This window comes from Hypanus sabinus, chromosome 22, assembly GCF_030144855.1.
Source record: "Hypanus sabinus isolate sHypSab1 chromosome 22, sHypSab1.hap1, whole genome shotgun sequence".
Classification (NCBI taxonomy): Eukaryota; Metazoa; Chordata; class Chondrichthyes; order Myliobatiformes; family Dasyatidae; genus Hypanus; species Hypanus sabinus.
In genome coordinates, this window is record NC_082727.1 from 50,628,117 (window position 1) to 50,646,235 (window position 18,119).

At 40.6% G+C, this 18,119-nt stretch overlaps 1 protein-coding gene across 2 annotated transcripts in view; it reads left to right on the plus strand.

The window, feature by feature from the left end:
* The first annotated feature begins 5,251 nt into the window (after positions 1-5,251).
* The window catches only part of LOC132379600 (disintegrin and metalloproteinase domain-containing protein 12-like), a 364,937-nt gene continuing 352,069 nt past the window's right edge, over positions 5,252-18,119 (plus strand). Inside the window, exon 1 of one of the 2 annotated variants that reach the window (XM_059947703.1) lies at positions 5,252-5,642. In XM_059947703.1, the coding sequence (XP_059803686.1) occupies positions 5,480-5,642 (163 nt within the window). In that variant the 5' untranslated portion in view covers positions 5,252-5,479. The remainder of the gene's footprint in view (positions 5,643-18,119) is intronic. The other variant, XM_059947705.1, reaches the window with a different exon arrangement.

Here is an 18,119-nt window from a genome sequence, read left to right on the forward strand (position 1 = left end):
TCCTCTGTAGTTAGCTTGCTCACATTTATCATGTATTCCTTAGCTTGCCCTGTCTTAAGTGTGGTTACTATTGCTGTTGCAACAAAGGAAATGTGGCTGTGATTTCAAGCATAACTAGACTTCACAAATAGAAAAAAATCAGGAAGAGATAACCTACTTTGGGAGTTGGCTGGTAATCAACATTCATCAGAACAGTAGAGATAAAACTACTCAACCCATCAAGTCTGCTCCGCTATTTAATCACGGCTGATTCATTATCTCTCTCAGACCTATTCTCTTGCCTTCTCTTCATAATCTTAACCTTGATGCCCTGACTGATCACAAACCTATGATCTTCCACTTTAAATATACTCAGTGACTTGGCCTCCACAGCAATCTGTGGCAATAAATTCCACAGATTAACCACCCTCTGACTAAAGAAATTCCTGCTCATCTCTAATTGAAATGGACTTTCCTCTATTCTGAGGCTGTGCCATTTGGTCCGAGAATCACCCACTATAGGAAACATCCTCTGTACATCCACTCTATCTAGGCATTACAATACTTGCTAGGTTTCAATGTGAAACCTCCTCATTCTTCTAAATTCCAGTGAACACAGACACAGAGCATCAAATGCTTTTCAGACATGGCTGCTTTCATTCCATGAATCATTCTTGAGAACCTCCTCTGCACCATCTTCAGACCCTCGGCAATGCCAACACATCTTTTCTTTGAAAAGGGCACAAAACTACTCCGAGTACTTGAAGCGTGGTCTCACCAGTCCCTTATAAAGCTTCAGCATCATATCCTTGCTGTTATACTTTAGTGCTCTCGAAATGAATGCTAACATTGCATTTGCCTTCCTTACCATCAACTCAACTTGTAAGTTAACCTTTATGGAATCCTGCAAAATGACTCCCAAGTCCCTTTGAAACTCTAATTTTTGAATTTTCTCCCCATTTAGTAAATAGTCTGAGCCTTTATTCCTTCTACCAAAGTGCATGACCAGACACTTCCTTACATTATGCTCCATCTGCCACTTCCTTGCCCATTATCCCAATCTGGCTAAGTCCTTCTACAGACTACCTGCTTCCTCAACACTACCTGCCCCTCCACCTACCTTTGCATTGTCTGCAAACTTGGCCACAAAGCCAACAATTCCATCATCAAAATCATCGACATATAACTTGAAAATAAGCAGTTCCAAAACCGACCCCATGTGGAACACCATTAATCACTGCCAGCCAACCAGAATAGACCCCTTTTATTCCATCTCTGCTTCCTGCCAGTCAACCAATCTTCGATCCATGCTGGTGTCTTTCCTTATTTTATTAAGCAGCCTCATGTGCAGCACCTTGTCAAAGGCCTTCTGAGAGTGGATGTAAGCAGCATCCACTGACTCTCCTTTGTCTTTTCTGCCTGTTATTTTCTCAAAGAGTTCCAACACACTTGTCAAGCAAGAGTTCCCCTGAATGAAATTATGCTGAGTTTGGGCTATTTTATCATGCGCCTCCAAGTACCCCAAAACCTCATCCTTAATATTAGACTGCAATGTCTTCCCAACCACTGAAGTCAAGCTAACTGGCCTATAATTTCCTTGTTTCTGTCTCCCTCCCTCCTTATAGAGCAGAGTGACATTTGCAATTTTCCAGTCCGCTGGAACCATTCCATAATCTACTGATAACTCTCCTGGTATTCTTCAAAAGTGACAGTGACCTTTTACATTTGAAAAGGGGATGATGGGAATGCTTCCTTTGTTGCTTGTTTACCACTATTTTCACCACGATTGTTCTGAATACAGAGCATTACTCTGATCATTTCTCTTTGTGGATGTAGACTGACCTACTGAATGTTCCTGGAATTCTCTTTTTTTTAATTTGTATTTCAGTTATCTTGTATTTCTCTTTTGTTTGTACACTGACTATTATTTTTGGTGTTTATTATTCAGCTGTGCAATATTGTAGCTTCACTGAGTTAGTGTCATATTATAATGCTACGTTAATGTTTCCTGTCTCTTGTTGATTTATGTCAACTTCAAGTAAATATTGATGTGGAATTGACATTGTCAAATGTTAGATCCCAATTTTACATCCTAACCTAATAAGCTTAGACATTTTTCATTGTAGATTTATTTATTCAGAGATAGAGAATGGTAACAGGCCATTCCAACCCTACAAGCCCACAGTGTCCAATTACAGCCATGTGACCAAGTAACCTAATATTCTGGGCCCAATATATTGATGCAATTAAAAAAAAAAAAAAAAAATAATAATAATAATAATAATAATAATAATAATAATAATAATAATAATAATAATAATAATAATAATAATAATAATAATAATAATAATAGAATTATTTATTGATCCTGAGTGGGAAAGTCTTTTGTTACAGCAGCAACATTTAAAACACACTAAGCAGTGGGCAGACTTAACTAATAATAAAGCAGAGAATAATAATATACACAATAATAATGTACCAATGTGCAATAATAATATACTAAATAATAAAGCAGGGATTATTGTACTATGATGTGTGTTTTCCTGTCGCACAGAGATGAACTGTTGTATAGGCTTATTGCATTTGGTAGGAAAGATTTTCTGTAACGATCCTTGTGACCACGGAGCTGAATGAATCTGTTTAGACAATAGACAATAGGTGCAGAAGTAGACCATTTGGGCCCCTCGAGCCTGCATCGCCATTTTGAGATCATGGCTGATCAATTACCATCAATACCCGGTTCCTGCCTTGTCCCCATAGCCCTTGATTCCCCTATCCATAAGATACCTATCTAGCTCCTTCTTGAAAGCATCCAGAGAATTGACCTCCACTACCTTCCGAGGCAGTGCTTTCCAGACCCCCACAACTCTCTGGGAGAAGAAGTTTTTCCTTAACTCTGTCCTAAATGACCTACCCCTTATTCTCAAACCATGCCCTCTGGTACTGGACTCTCACAGCTTACTCAAGAGGTCATGAAGAGGATGTGCCAGATTGTCAATAATGGATAGCAGTCTGTTTAGTGACTTCCTCTCAACCATTACCACAAAAGGGTCCAGGTTATGGCCAAGGACAGATCCATACTTTTAGATTAGCTTATTCATTCTTTTTGCATCACCAGCGCCGACATAATGCAATAAAGAAGACTGCACACATTACAACAGACTGGTAAAAGATCTCTAACATATCCTGCATACGTTGAAGGATCTCAGCTTCCTTAGAAAATAGCCACAACGGTGGACGTATTTCATTAGTTGTTTGAGGAAAATTGATATGTCACCAAAGACACTCTCAGATGTACCATGGAGAGCATTCTAACTAGTTACATCACTGTCTAGTATGGAGGGACCATTGCACAGGACTGGAAAAAGCTGCAGAAAGTTGTAATCTCTACAAGTGCCATCGCGGGTACTAGCATCCCCACCATTCGGGAAACCTTCAAGGGCCGATGGCTCAAAAAGGCTGTATCTATCATTAAGGACCCCCATCACCCAGGACATAGCCTCTTCTCATTGCTATCAGCAAGGAGGTACGGGAGTCTGAAGACACACACTTAATATTTCAGGAACAGCTTCTCCCCTCCACTATCAGATTTCTGTACGGACAACAAATCTACAAACACTACCTCAGTATTCTTTTTCGTCTCTTTTTGCACTGCTTATTTAATTCAATTTTCTTTTTTATATATACTTCTTAAATTTATAATTTGATTATTATTATGAATTGCAATGTACTGCTGCCACAAAACAACAAATTTCATGACATATGACAGTGATATTAAACCTGATTCTGATTCTGAACCCATATAAATTTGGAATGTAGAGGAAACCGGAGCACCTGGAGGAAACCCAAACAGTTAGGGGATGAACTCACAAACTTCTTACAACTCCAGCAGGAATTGAACTTGAGTCACTGGTGCTGTAATAGTGTAATACTGTGCCACCCTCAAAACATCAGGGTGGTTGCAATCCACCACTGCCAGGCCCTGCCTCAGAAAATATTAACTTTAATTTCAGGCTAATTGTGGTTCCAAGAGTCATAGAGTTGAGGCTTAAGTGGGCTATTAGGCCTTCTGTGACTTTTATAACATTATTATAATCTAAATTTATCAGACAACATTAATATAACTAGTTCAGGGAGAACTGTGTATGCATGTTAAGCACTTGTGCATGTAACAAGGCAGCAAAGTTCCTGTTACAGCTGTGGTTAAGCAACCTAATGCTAGATGTGATTTTCATTATTCTTGAGTAATGATGAAAATGAGCTTAAAATGTACCTATCACATAATTATATCCCTTAGAACTGTATTGAAATGATTTGTATTTGTAATAAGTTACACTGATGTGTTGACATTGTAGCTGAATAGTTTTAAATTTGCATACACAGCAATGTTCACTTAATTTAATGTTGATTACTTTCCTCCATGAAGTCAAGGCAATGGAAAAACTTCCTGCGGGTACTGTGCTTGCCGCAGGAAGTCGAACAAATGCTATTCAAGGAAGCTGTACCTGGAGTTCTCAATTAGTTGAAATACAGTAGTTGTAAATATAGCGTGTACAAGGACAGAGTGTTGCATGCATTTCAGTTACGCTTATATCCAGGAAACATGAATAGGAAAACTGTTTCAATACAACAACAACTAATGACACGGGTTTATTTATTAAAAGTCTGTCAGGGATGATGGTTTATTGAACCATGCAGGATTAAGAGGTGCAAACGTTTTCTGCTTTATATTGATATTACGACGGGTAGTTGACTGGGTTTAAGTTGATCTCCCACTGCTCCTGATTAATTTGGGAGAGGAAATGTTTACAGTAGAGTGAGAAAGAACGCGCTCTACTTGCAAACGGAAGAAAATGTAGAGCAGCCGAACTGCAAATCTTGAGACAACGCTGCTCATTTTCATCCCACCGGGTGATTGTTAACGTTGAACTTCTACTGTCAGCCGCCACTAAGCTGATGTAATGGGCATTTTTGTCGAGCGTTATTGAAATCCCGATTTCCTGAAGTCCGATTTCACAAATCCAAATATCCTAAAGGTCACTTGCAGCTTGGGGCCTCTAGTATTGTTCACCTCACGTGCTAAATCCGAGCTAATTGTGGCGGAGGTAACCATTTCAGGGGATGGGACGAGTTCTCTGTTTTGATTACGTCAGCAGGAATAACCCATTCATAGTTTCAAACTGAATGCGACGGGCACTAGGACCCGGGAGCTACAATTGTGGTTAGACAAGCTGCGGTACGGTGGGGGGGGGGGGGGGGCTGTTGAAGAAAAGCTGCTAAAGTGGCATTTTAGAGCAGGCTTTTCCGTCTGAGTCCTGAGCACATGAACTGGGCACCTGGGCCCTCGACAGCTTCTTTAGGAACACATGTCTTTGCTGCCTTTGTCCCAAGTGAACTTTGTGACAGTGCCCGAGATCCTGCCCAGTCTGGGAGGGCTGTATGAGGCGAGTGACCGTCTGCCGGAAATCTCCCACGTCCTGATCCCGGCTCCCTCTATATTATGGTGCTGATCTCCCCCATCCAGTTTGATGCAAAGATCGCTAAGTTATCTCACAGTCTGCACAAGATGACAAGAGGACTTGGGCGCAGTGGTTTTGCAGCGAGACTGCAAATACTGTATGTTTTTATAAGCGTAACCGATGCATTCGTGACATGGAAAGATGGTGAGAGTTACTTTTTAAAATTTATTTTGGGTCCTAAAAATACTATAACTTCTGTGTGTTTTTCCAACTATTTTATGGCCAATGCAATCGCCTTGCTTTCACGCCGTGCTTGTTACTTTGAGTCATACATTGGCCGTTACACCATCTGGCTCCTATTTGAATTACTCAAAATACATTGGGATCAAACTTTCCTATTGTGCTTCAGAACAGTTGCACAGTTGGTATCCCGAGAGAAATATTGAACCGATGTGATTCGTGCCCATGTAACTATGATCAAGACAGGTTTTCTGTCTTTTGATTTACTTCCAGCGTAAGATTATTGACTGAATTTGATAGCCAGTTGTTCTGTTCTCCGATCCTGCCTGAATTGCTCAAAGCGCGGGGCAGTTCTGCTGTGCTGGGCGTTATGCTCTGGATTGGAAAGCTAATGACCATTGGAAGGAGCTAGAAGTTGGAAATGCTTTAGTACCGTTTTATTAGTGTAAGATCCAGTTCGGTTCGGTGCTTTTATAAAAGCTGGAAACTATTCACTTAAGAAAAAGTTACCAGAAACTTAGCAACAAAGTGACTTGTGTGATGGCATTTTTGGATGCAAACAGCGTTTGGAATTAAATGCGAAATCCTGTGATTTCGCTAACTCACTGATTGATTTGGAGTCAGGAGCTGGCATGGAATGATTGAGCGAGAACTTCAGAGGTTACTTCTGTGCTCCTAATTAAATGTCAGCATCAGAATATAGTCCTCGATCCTTCAAAGTGAGGCCAATACTGATTAATACTTAGGTTTAAGGGATCTCCCTGCGGACGTATACTCGTTCCCTCTCCCAATTCTCTGTCTTTGTGCTTTCCAAAAGGGCATCGCCCTCTTCGTAACCTACACACGGAGATAACACGCAGTTAACTTGAACCACCTTTCACTGATGTTTAACTCCACCAAACACAAGCTCCCATCGTGTTTGGTTAGAACAGGAGTTAACCTGTATTTATTTGCCTTGGTTGTAATTATGTGTTAGAGGTGAGCTGGAGGAAACTCGTTTATTGAAATTGACGTGTTTCACCTTTTATCAAAAGTTAAATCAAGACATCAGTCCTGTCACAGGCTGTGGCATCAATAACATATTCCCCATTTCTTTCCTAAGTTGAACATCTGATGCAGAGGTTATGTTTTTTTTTCTATGTTATCAGTGAATTTGGCATTTCATCTGAAAGGCTAATCGCTTCCCCAGATCAGGCAGCTGCAGTAATCAGATTTTTTGTTCTTCCTGTATAATGAAAATGAATGTACACGATGGATGGAGCTAATTCTATCTAAAACAGTTTCAATATTGGGCTTCTAAAACAGAATGCTAGTCTTTGGAATGTTGCAAACTGAAACAGGTGAGGATTGAATTCATTTTCATTCAAATATGTGTTCATATTATATCAGTATTCAGTTCCTTTAGTCATATGCTGTCAGTTGATTAATCAGTAGTGGGAACTGTTATGTTCCATTTCATTGGAAGTTCAATATTCTTCCATCATCAGCAGGACTGATAATTTAAAAAGATGCATACTGTCGTGTGGTATGATGTTAATCCAGTATACTGTGTGACAGAAATTTATTCCACTGGCTCTCTAAACAAAGGGTCTTCTGCCTCAGTTAGGCTGTCATAAGAGGTAAAAGGTCAGGCATTTTCCCTCAGGGAATGAGCAAAAGCCGGAGGAAGATTCTCCAAAGCCTGTCATGTCCCTTTTAGTGATGGATCCTATAGATAGAAACAGTCCTTTTGGCCTACTGAGGCACATCGACCATCAAACACCCATTTATACCAGTCCTACACTATCTCTTTTTTATTCTCCCTGCTTTCTCATCCATTCTTCTCAGTCTATCACCCATCTACACACTAGAAGTGACTAGAAGCGATTTAACCTAACCTATCTGCACTTCTTTGGAATACAAAAGGAAATTGAAGCCCCCATGTGGTCACAGGCAAAACATTTTAATACATAGATAGCATCAGAAGTTAGGATTCAACTTGGGCTACTGGAGCCATGTGGCAGCAGCTCTCTTAGTTGGTCCTCTGTGTTGCTGTTGTTCTCTGAAGTACAGAAATGAATGGATCTCACACAATGTCCAGAGGACAAGATTCATCCATTAACCTGCTGCTGCTGGACAATATCACCTCCCAACAATGAAGGATTCTGGGAAAAGAACCACTTCACATACCCATGGGACCCATTATTCAATGAAGGCATTCATCAATCATGAAATTCACCACCACCTTCAGTATGCCTTCTGAGGAAAAGTGTGCTTGAAGCACAGACCTAACAAGAAGCTCATTGTCTCTCAAGTGTTGTGATTCTCACCCTCCACTTTTGAGACAAGCCAGCTTGAAGTACTGGAGCGGTACCACAAAATACGTGTCAGCAAAATCTTCCAAATCCACTCAGAAACTAAACCAGAAACACCAGAACCTATTCAAGACAGCAAAGTGGTGAGGGCAACGCTTTAGACCACCAGTGACAAGCGTTCAATTCCCACTGGTGTCTGTAAGGAGTCAGTACATTCTGCCCGGGACTGCGTGGGTTTCCTCCAGTTTTCTCCCAGTTCAAAGATGTACCAATTGCTGGGTTAATTGGTCACTGTAAATTGTACTGTGATTAGGCCAGGGTTAAGTTGGGGGTTGTTGGGCGGTACAGTCATAGGGCCAGAAGAGCCTATTCCATGCTGTACCTCAATAAATAATAAATCGGGTCCATTTATGCACACTTCATAAGCTGAAGTCCTGTATAGAAGTAGATTTTTCTTAGTTGTATGATTTATATCAAGATCAGATCTGTAGCTGATGATACCTGAAGTCTGATGATATACTTGCTTGACTGCCTGCGATCATCAAAGGTAATAGGTCACAGCCAAAGGCACCAGCCTGCATTGGATCCAATCTATTCCCTTTGATGATCAATTCAAAATAATTCTGAGCACCTTGCACTGGGATTAGCCAGGAAGAGACAATAAGCAGGTCTGAATAATGACTAGGATTATAGAGTATTCATCAGTGATGTTTTATTTTATCACTGGCAAACATTTTGCAAATCATTTCTGATCTGCATTCTGTGATCACTGATCAGTTTACACTTTGCGGTAACGAGATGCGGTTCATAGCACCAAAGTCCATCTCAGCAGGCTCTTGCAGGAACTAGCTCAAGTACACAGGAGATTGCTGCATCCCCTCCTAATCTTCTTTACATCACCTCCTGAACAGTCTTTACTGCAGCTGCTCAGTAGAATAAGTTAATTATATACTTCCCAGGGCAGTGGTGTTGGGCTATTACAGGTTCCTTGTGGAGCTCCAGACATGATCCAGACAGATCTCATTTGAATTGATGACTCCTTTTGTAAAATGCTTTAGCAGTGCCTTTGACTGATATTTGCAGGATATTAATGCAACGCACAACAGGTGGCTGGCACACCAAAAATAGCCTTGTCTCCGTCAAGGCCTAGAAGACTGTGAGTTGCTTGATGGTCCTCTTTCTCAGCAATTAATGATGTGCTTTTCAAGAGCTTGGCAGCCACTTTATTTTTGCCAATGGCACAGAGACAATCTGTCATTAAGGGCAAGGTCAGGGAACAAAGTATGATTGAGATAAAATTGCCTACACCTCGGTACTGCTTAAATTCAACCATTCTTCTGTTATAATTGTGGCTGTTCATATAGAACTTTCCAAATGTAATCGCCACCATAAAAGTTTGTTTTTCAGAATGCACTTTCAGCACTTTTTAAGTATCATTTACAGAAAGGAACAAACGGTTAAAGAGGATAGCAGTCCAGAGGAACTTGAGCAAGCCAATGAGTGAGAAAAATATAAATAATTGAAGTGTTTTAGTAAAATTATTATTATATATAAAGTTAATATTAATCTTGAAACCCCTTTTGTTTTAGTTCAAGTCTTCTTTAAACATAATGGTAGTAACTCTACCATATTACTGGTTTGCTTAACTTTCTTGGGAATGTTAATCTCTGTTTGAGCATTGAAGGTGTATTTTGGCAAACTGAATAGAGGTGAATACATCTGGAAAATGTTACTAATCACATGAATAGTCACAATAATCACACAAGTGCCGCCAAATTTAAGGGGTAATGTTATTACCAAGCATAATGGACATTTACTTGGATGCCTGACTTTGTCATTGCTGACAGATCACATCTGTGCCATATCTAAGCTGACAAAAGGCATCAAGTGTTTGTTTCAACACAAATAGTCGGTTCAGAGGAGGGAAGCTGATTAACTACCAAATCACCAGCCATTGTCACCTTCTTCCCTTCAACATCTTCAAAGGGAACTCAAGATATTCAGTTCTCTTTCGCTGATGTGATAGTTGTCACCACCTCCCTGCAAGTATTGGGCCCCATGTCAGTTCTGGTTGTGTAGGTTGTAACTTTCCCTCATTTTTGGGAGGATGTGATTTCATATCCCACAGTGGAGACTATGAGACCGTAAAACACAGAAGAAGAATCAGACCATTTGGCCCATCAAATTTGCTCCGCCATTCGATCATGGCTACTTTATTTTCCCTCTCAACCTTACTCTCCCTGTTGACACACTTACTAATCAAAAACCTATCAACCTCCTCTTTAAATATATCCACTAACTTGCCCTCCATCACCATCTGTGACAATGAATTCCACAGATTCACCACCCTCTGGCTAAAAAAAATTCCTCCTCATCTCTACTCTATTCTTCTATTCTGAGGCTGTACCCTCTGGTCCTAGACTCCCCTACTATTGGAAAAATCCTCATCACACCCATTCCATTTGGTAGGTTTCAATGAGATCCACCCTCATTCCTTTAAACTCCAGTGAAATCAAATGCTCTTCATACCTTAACCCATTCATTCCTGTGATTATTTGTAAACCTCCAATGGATCCTCTCCAAGGACAGTGTATCATTTCTTAGAAACAGTGCCTTGAAAAAGTATTCAGCCCCAACCCTTTGTTCATATAACCCTTTGTTCCCTGGTCTTACAACCAGGGATTTTGATCAAGTTAACTGAGAATTTTTATTTGTGTATTACCCTCCCCCACCACCACACACAGTAAAGCCCCCAAAACACAGAGAAAATTGTAAAGCATGAAAAGCTACAAATTAAAAATCTAAAATGTCAGCAATTCAAATATATTCAAACACGAGAAAATCTGCGGATTCTGGAAATCCAAAGCAATGCATACAAAATGCTGGAGGAACTCAGCAAACCAGGCAGCATCTATGGAAAAGAGTAAATAGTCAACATTGTGGGCCAGGACCATTCATCAGGACTGGAAAGAAAGGGGAGAAGTCAGAGTGAGAAGGTGGGGGGAGGGGAAGAAGAAGTACAAGGTGGGAGGTGAAATGGGGGGGGAGAATGGGGTGAAGTAAAGAGTTAAGAAGTTGATTGGTGAAAGAGATAGGTAGTTGGAGAAGGGAGAATCTGATAGGGAAGGACAGAAATCCATGGAAGAAAGATAAGGGGGAGGAGCACCAGAGGGAGGTGAAAGAGGGAAATTGGAAGGGGGAATGGTGAAAGGAGGGAGGCATTACCATAAGTTCGAGAAATCGATGTTCATGCCATCGGGTTGGAGGCCGCCCCAACGGTACACAAGTTGTTACTCATCCAAGCTGAGTGTGGCCTCATTGTGATAGTAGAGGAGCCCATGGACTAGCATGCTGGAATGGAAATGGGAAAGTAGAATTGAAATGAGTGGTTAATGGGAGATCCCACATTTTCTGGCAGATGTAGCGTAGGTGCTTAGTGAATCAGTCTCCCTGTCTAAGTCGAGTCTCACCGATATACAGGAGGCCACACTGAGAACACTGGATTCAGTAGATGTCCCCAACAGACTCACAAGTGAAGTAATGTCTCACTTGGGAGGACTGTTTGTGGCCCTGAATGGTAGTGAGAGAGGAGGTGTAGGGGCAAGTGTGGTACTTGTTCACCTTGCAAGCAAAGGTACCAGTAGGGAGGGACACCTCGGCAAGGGAATCGTGTGGGGGGCAATCCCTGCAGAAAGCGGGAAGTGTGGAGGAGAGGTGGAGGAATGATGTGGTTGGTGGTGCAATCCCGTTGAAGATGGTGGAAGTTATGGAGAATTATGTGCTGGACATGGAGGCTGGTGGGGTGGTAGGTGAGAACAAGAGGAACCCTATCCTTGGTGTGGCAGTGGGAGGATGAGGTGAGGGTAGACGTGCGCAAGATAGAAGAGATGTGGGTGAGGGCAGCGTTGATGGTGGAGGAAGGGAAACCTCTTTCTTTGAAGAAGGAGGATACCTCAGTAGTTCTGGAATGAAAATCCTGATAGCAGATGTTGCAGAGATTGAGGCCATTTTTTAAAATCCTTTCTTTCAATATCTTCTGTCCTCACCTATCAGATTCCTCATTTTTCAGCCCCTTATCTCTTTCACCAATCAACTTCCCACCTCTTTACTTCACTCTCCTGGTTTCATCTATCACCTACTATTTTGTACTTCTAACTCCCCTCCCCCACCTTCTTACTCTGCCTTCCCCTCTTTCTTTCCAGTCCTGATGAAGGGTTTTGGGCCAAAACGTTGACTGTTTATTAATTTCCATAGATGCTGCTTGGCCTGCTGAGTTCCTCCAGTGTTTTGTGTGTGTTGCACCATGTGATAGAACAAGATTTGCCCATTCCTCCTTTTAAAATTGCTCAAGCAGTGTCAAGTTAGTTGGAGTGTGGTTGTGGACAGCAATCTTGAGGTCTGGCCAGAGATGTTCAATTGGGTTAAGATTAGGAATCTGACAGGGCCACTCAAGGACATAAATTTTCATCATTTGAAGCTGTTACGAAATCCCGTTACTGGATCACTTACCAGCAAAGATAGAGAGGTCTGTTGAAGTCTGATGGTACTATTTTTAAAAGTCTTTATTTATGAAGGGGCACAAAAATAAGATTAATACAAACATTCAGCTAATATACGTCGTCACTACTCAATCTAAAAGCGCTGGTCTAATAATAACCATCAATAAGAAACAGCTCGATCGTTTATCTAGGGGATAATATATTGTCCGATGGAAATATAAAAGTCGCTCAGTTCCTGCAGGCTTCAGCCTTTTGGGGACCGCTGGGTTTTCACTTGTTGGAGAGAGAGAGAGAGATTGGTGAGAAAAGAAACTTGCCTGGGTCTTTTATGAAGCGAATCCGTTGAATCAGGGGAGCGGGCTTCCCCGTTGTTAGCTAAAAGCTGGTTTCCTTGGTTCCAGTCACCGATTCCAGCAACGGAATCGAACGCACGTGACTTCCTTCAAATGGCTTCCCGCTACTACGGGATCGTTAGCGTTTCCTCTGGTGCGTCTAAAGGGGTTGTTCCCCCAGACCCTCTTTTATACTTCCTCACGGGGTCTCAGATGTCAATCAGGTTGGGATGATGCAATCTCTCTCTCAACCAGTCCACTTTGCCCGAGGGCTTGCACGTAGCACAGTCCCCAATCCACAAACGTGATCTCCAGGAGACAATGGTCAATGTCGCGTTATTTTGCATCGCTGGGGGGAATGAGGCATTCAGCACGTCTCTCTCTCTCCCATTTCCTGGGTCTACTGACCCCCCCCCCCCTCAACTAGTGCTCTTGCGATTCTCACAAAGGAGGGGACTGCGGGCATAACAAAGCCATTTCATGGTTGTTCTGGTAGTGTGATTTGGTTTGTTCTGCTGAAAGACATATTTCCTTCCCAGAAGCAGAGGCTAGCAGGTTTTTATCCAGGATCTCTCTGTATTTAGCTGCATTCATCTTCCCATCAATCCTGAGCAGATTTCCAGTCCCCGCTGCTGAAAGGCATCCCCAGAGAATGATGCTACCTCCATCATACTTTACAGTGGGGATGGTGTTACTTGGCTGATGTGCAGTAGTTGATTTACACCACACGTACCACTCAGTGTTGAGGGCAATCGTAATACCTTCTCCCATATCTTCACCGTATCTACTAAGTGACATTTTACAAAGCCTTTATGGGCAAGGATATGTTTTTTTTTAGCTATGGCTTCTTCCTTGCCACTCTTCCATAAATACCCATTTTATGCAAGGCCTTAGAGATTGTGGAGCCATGAAATCCATCTCCATTTGCAGCCATTGATTTCTTCAGCTCACTCAGAGTGACACAGTTGGGGTCACAGTTGCCTCTGTTAAAGACCCATTCTTCTCCAGTCATTTAGTTTAGAAGGATGGTCTGATCTAGGCAGTATGGCTGTGCTTTCACATGTTTTTCATGCTTTCACAATGCACTACACTGAGCTGAGGTATGTTTAGTGCTTTTGAGATGGTCTTGTATCCTTCCCCAGATCTGTGCTTCTCTATTATCATTTCCCTGACTCACCTTGAATGCTCTTTTGTCTTCATTTTGGGCTGCGCTATTGAAAATCTGCCATGCTGTTGAACCTTTGAAAGAGAGGGGGTATTGATTCTTAGGAATTCATTGAAAACAGGTATCCTCCAATTTTGTACATCACAAATTGGTTGAGTTGGTAAGGTTGGAAAGTTAGCATAATAATTACAAAAGGGCTGAATACATTTTCAGCCTCACAATTCTGGTTTTTAATTTTTAACAGGTTTTGTAATCTTTTCTATTGATTTGAGATGATGCACCATGTTTTGGAGATTAGCTGAAAATATCTTACTTCAATATATTTTAAATTTAGAAAATAAGACAGTAAAATGTGAGAATAGTTGAGGGGCTGAATAATTTTTCCAAGGCAGTGTATGGGACCTAAAGCTGCTCACAATGCTCCAGGCCTAATCTGACCTATGCCTGATAATGTCACAGCATTTGCTTTTATAATCTGATCCTCTTGAAATGACTACTAACATTGCATTTGCCTTGAACGAAATACAAGTTCTGGGTCAGTATGGAATGCTGCTTTGTCAAATGTTCTCTCAGATGGACACTAGAGATTGTATGGGGCTATTTCAAAGAAATAAAAGACTAGCAAATATTTACCCGTCAAGTGAGAAAAGATTATCTTTTCATTGTTGTACCTTGGAGGTTTCAGAAGTTTAGTGTGCAAATTGCCACAATCTTACATCGCCTCTATAACTTCATTTTAAAAATGCTTTTTTAGATGTGGAACACTGGATTTTTCTGGGGTGTGGAAGACTTATATTAGGGCATGTCTTTCTTAATCTCTTTTGTCAACAAAGTTTGTCATCACCACAGACAGCTTTACTATTAAATCTTTTGTTTAGGTGATAATGAGATTTGCTTGAAAATTAGATTTTCAAGTAATTGCTAAGCAATTGAGATACCAATGCAACCCTTTACTTAAAAAAATGTGTCAGAATGTGGAATTCGCTACTGTTTAAGTAAAGATAGAGTCATAGAGTAATATAGCATTGAAGGTGGCCCTTCAACCCAACTTGTCCATGCTGACTATTGTGTCCCACAAGCTCGTCCCATTTGCCCAAGTTTGGCGCATATCTTTCCAAGCCCCTGTTACCTGTCTGCTTATTCAGATGTTTTTGGAATGTTGTTATTGTACCTTTGTCAACCACTTCCTCTGACAGCTCGTTCTATGTGCATACCACTATCTGCAAGCAAACACTGCTGTCAGTTTCCTTTTAAGTCTCTCACTTCTCTGCTTAAACATATCCTCTCAAATTACACTTCAATAAGGTCACCCCTCAATCTGCTAAATTTCAAGGAATAAAGTCTTAGCCTGCCCATCTTGTCCATATAATTCAAACCCTCAAGTCCTGGCAGCATCCTCATAAATCTTTTCTGCACCCTTTCAAGTTTAATAATTTCTTTCCTGTAAAAGGGGGACCAAAACTGCACACAATATTCCATGTGTGGCCTCACCAATGTCAGCAACATAACACCCCAACTCTGATAAAATACATCAAGGTCATTTAATGTGTACTGGTCTCCTGGTGCAGCCTCCTCTACATCAGACAGACCCCAACACAGATTGGGAAATTGCTTCATTAAGCACCTTCACTCCATCAAACAGTCAGGATCTCCCGGTGGCCAGATATTTAAATTTTACTTTCCATTCCCACACTTACATGGTTTTCATGGCCATTCACCTATCACCAACTGAGTTGTGCTCTTTTCCAGCTTGATGAAGGGTCTCAGCCTGAAAGGCTGACTATTCATTTACCTGCATCGAAGCTGATCTGTTTCGAACAAATTACTCCAGCATTCCAGCATCTACAGTCTCTCCTGCATCTCTCATACACAATGCTATTCCCAGTGAAGGCCAGTGTACCAAACCCTTCCTTCACCTGTAACACTGCTCTCAGCAAACTGTATATTTGTTCCTGTAGCTTCCTCTGCTCCACAACACTCCATCGGGCTCTACCATCCACTGTACAAGTCTTACCCTTCCATGATTTCCCAAAATGTAAAACTTCACGCTTATTTAACTTCAAGTCCACTTGTCAATCCTCATCCCACTAATCTAGTTGATCAATAACCCCATGTAATTTTTGATAACCTCCTTCACTGTCTGCAATATCACCTTTTTAAGTATCATCTGCAAACTTACTCTGCAAGACAACAAACTGTGCAAATACAGAAGTTATACATTCTTCCTTTTAGCATGACTTTTGCACAGTGGTTGAATGGCAAGTTGGTGTGGTCTTTCATTGATTCTATCATGGTTATTATTCTATTATGGATTTATTGACTATGCCTGTAAAAAAACGAATCTCAGGGTTGTATATGGCGGTGTGTATGTATTTTGATAATAAATTTACTTTGAACTTTGCATCTTCTTCTTAGCCACTTCTTAAGGATTGAGGATGATTTCTCTGCTCCCAACTGCAGTCTAACTTCCAGTTTATGTTGAAACAAATTCAAAATATTGAGTTAGTTGATTAAGCTTATATCATGCATGCACAGGATTGATTTAGAGCAGAAGTTCCCAACCTTCCTCATGTCATGGACCCCTACCATTAACCGAGGGGTCTGCGGATCCGAGGTTGGGAACCCCTGGTTTAGAGGGATATGAAGCAAATTGGACTGGTTTGGAAGGGCATCTTAGATGATGTTGATCAATTGGGATGAAGGTCCTATTTCCATGCTGTATAACTCCATGAAATGCACCCACTCAAGCTTTGTGGGTTCTGTAGTGACTAATGAGAATAATTATGTGAACTTTGAACTCTTCTATTGATTGAATAGGTGGTGGGTGAGGGGGTGGACAGGGTGAACAGGATTGTGAGTTGGTGCTCTCCTTCCACCACTCACTCTCCTTTGAGATCCTTAGTACCATGCTGCAGGCTAAATGTACAAAAGAGAGGAAAGACTAGAAAGGTATGCTGATATAAAGGGATAAAGCAAGACAAGACATTGATCCATGGGGCCTAAGTACTGACATGTGGCCACAAGGTCTTTCTGAGCATTATTATAGGCCTCTCTAGTTGAGCATCCAAATCAACATCAGTGACCCAAGGTTAAGTAGAAGAGTCAAAATATTTATAAATCATCTCCTTACCACTGTAAGACTTTTTCTCTATAAAGCTATATAATTACCTTATCAAATGATGAAATGGTGCTAAAAGAGTATCATTTGTGATGTATCCTAATGAGTCACTTGGTTTTTACATTAATGTTCACATAATGGTTTAGTTTGAAGATATAAATAGTTGTAAAATCAGAAGCATTTTTATGGTTATTTAAGGCCAATGGTAGGGTATAAAATCTATTTTTTGTATGAGGATGGGTTAAATGAGTGGGGAAGGTAAATTCCTTATTTAGTTGAACTGCCTAAGTCAATGGAGTTAAAGCTGGGAAGAACGCAGGGTATACTAATTTTCACTATACGTTGTTGATTACAGAAATTCTTATAAATAATATGCACTGTTTAATAGAATTTTGATCAGGATGTACAGTACATCACTAATATATGACAGGCTGTAATTATGATACTTGTATATTAAAAAAAAACCTTTTCCTAAAATATTGGTAACATGCTGTTAGAGACCACTGTTTTTAAAGATACATTTTTTATAAGATTTGTACATTTAAACAAACTCGTATTTTTCACGCTCATTGGCAGAAAGCAGTATAGCAGCTAATGATCTCCTTTCTCATTTTTCATTGGCTTCCTATTAGCGCATTACCCATGCGATGTAATTATTTTAATTATGTAGCCTATTAATTAATTCAGTCCTATCTGAGACATTTTTCAATTTTTATTTATAAAATTGATAGATTTTTCCGAAGCGCCATCTTTATTTTTTGCCTTAGCCTTAATTACCCTCCTTAGCATTGTTTCTTAGCTCTTTATTTGGTTTGCTTAGTATTTGTATGTTTGTTTGTACTCCAAAATAAGCGGAAATCTTAGAATAAAGACTGCTCATCATTCTTGACTCCTGGAAGAGCCCGAAGGATCAGAAAATAAACAGAAACAACAGGATCAAACATGACATATTCTGAAGTGGTATTGAACTTTATTCAGTTATTATGATGATTTGATTCTGCTTCTGAATTACCTTTTATATAAATGAAAGTGT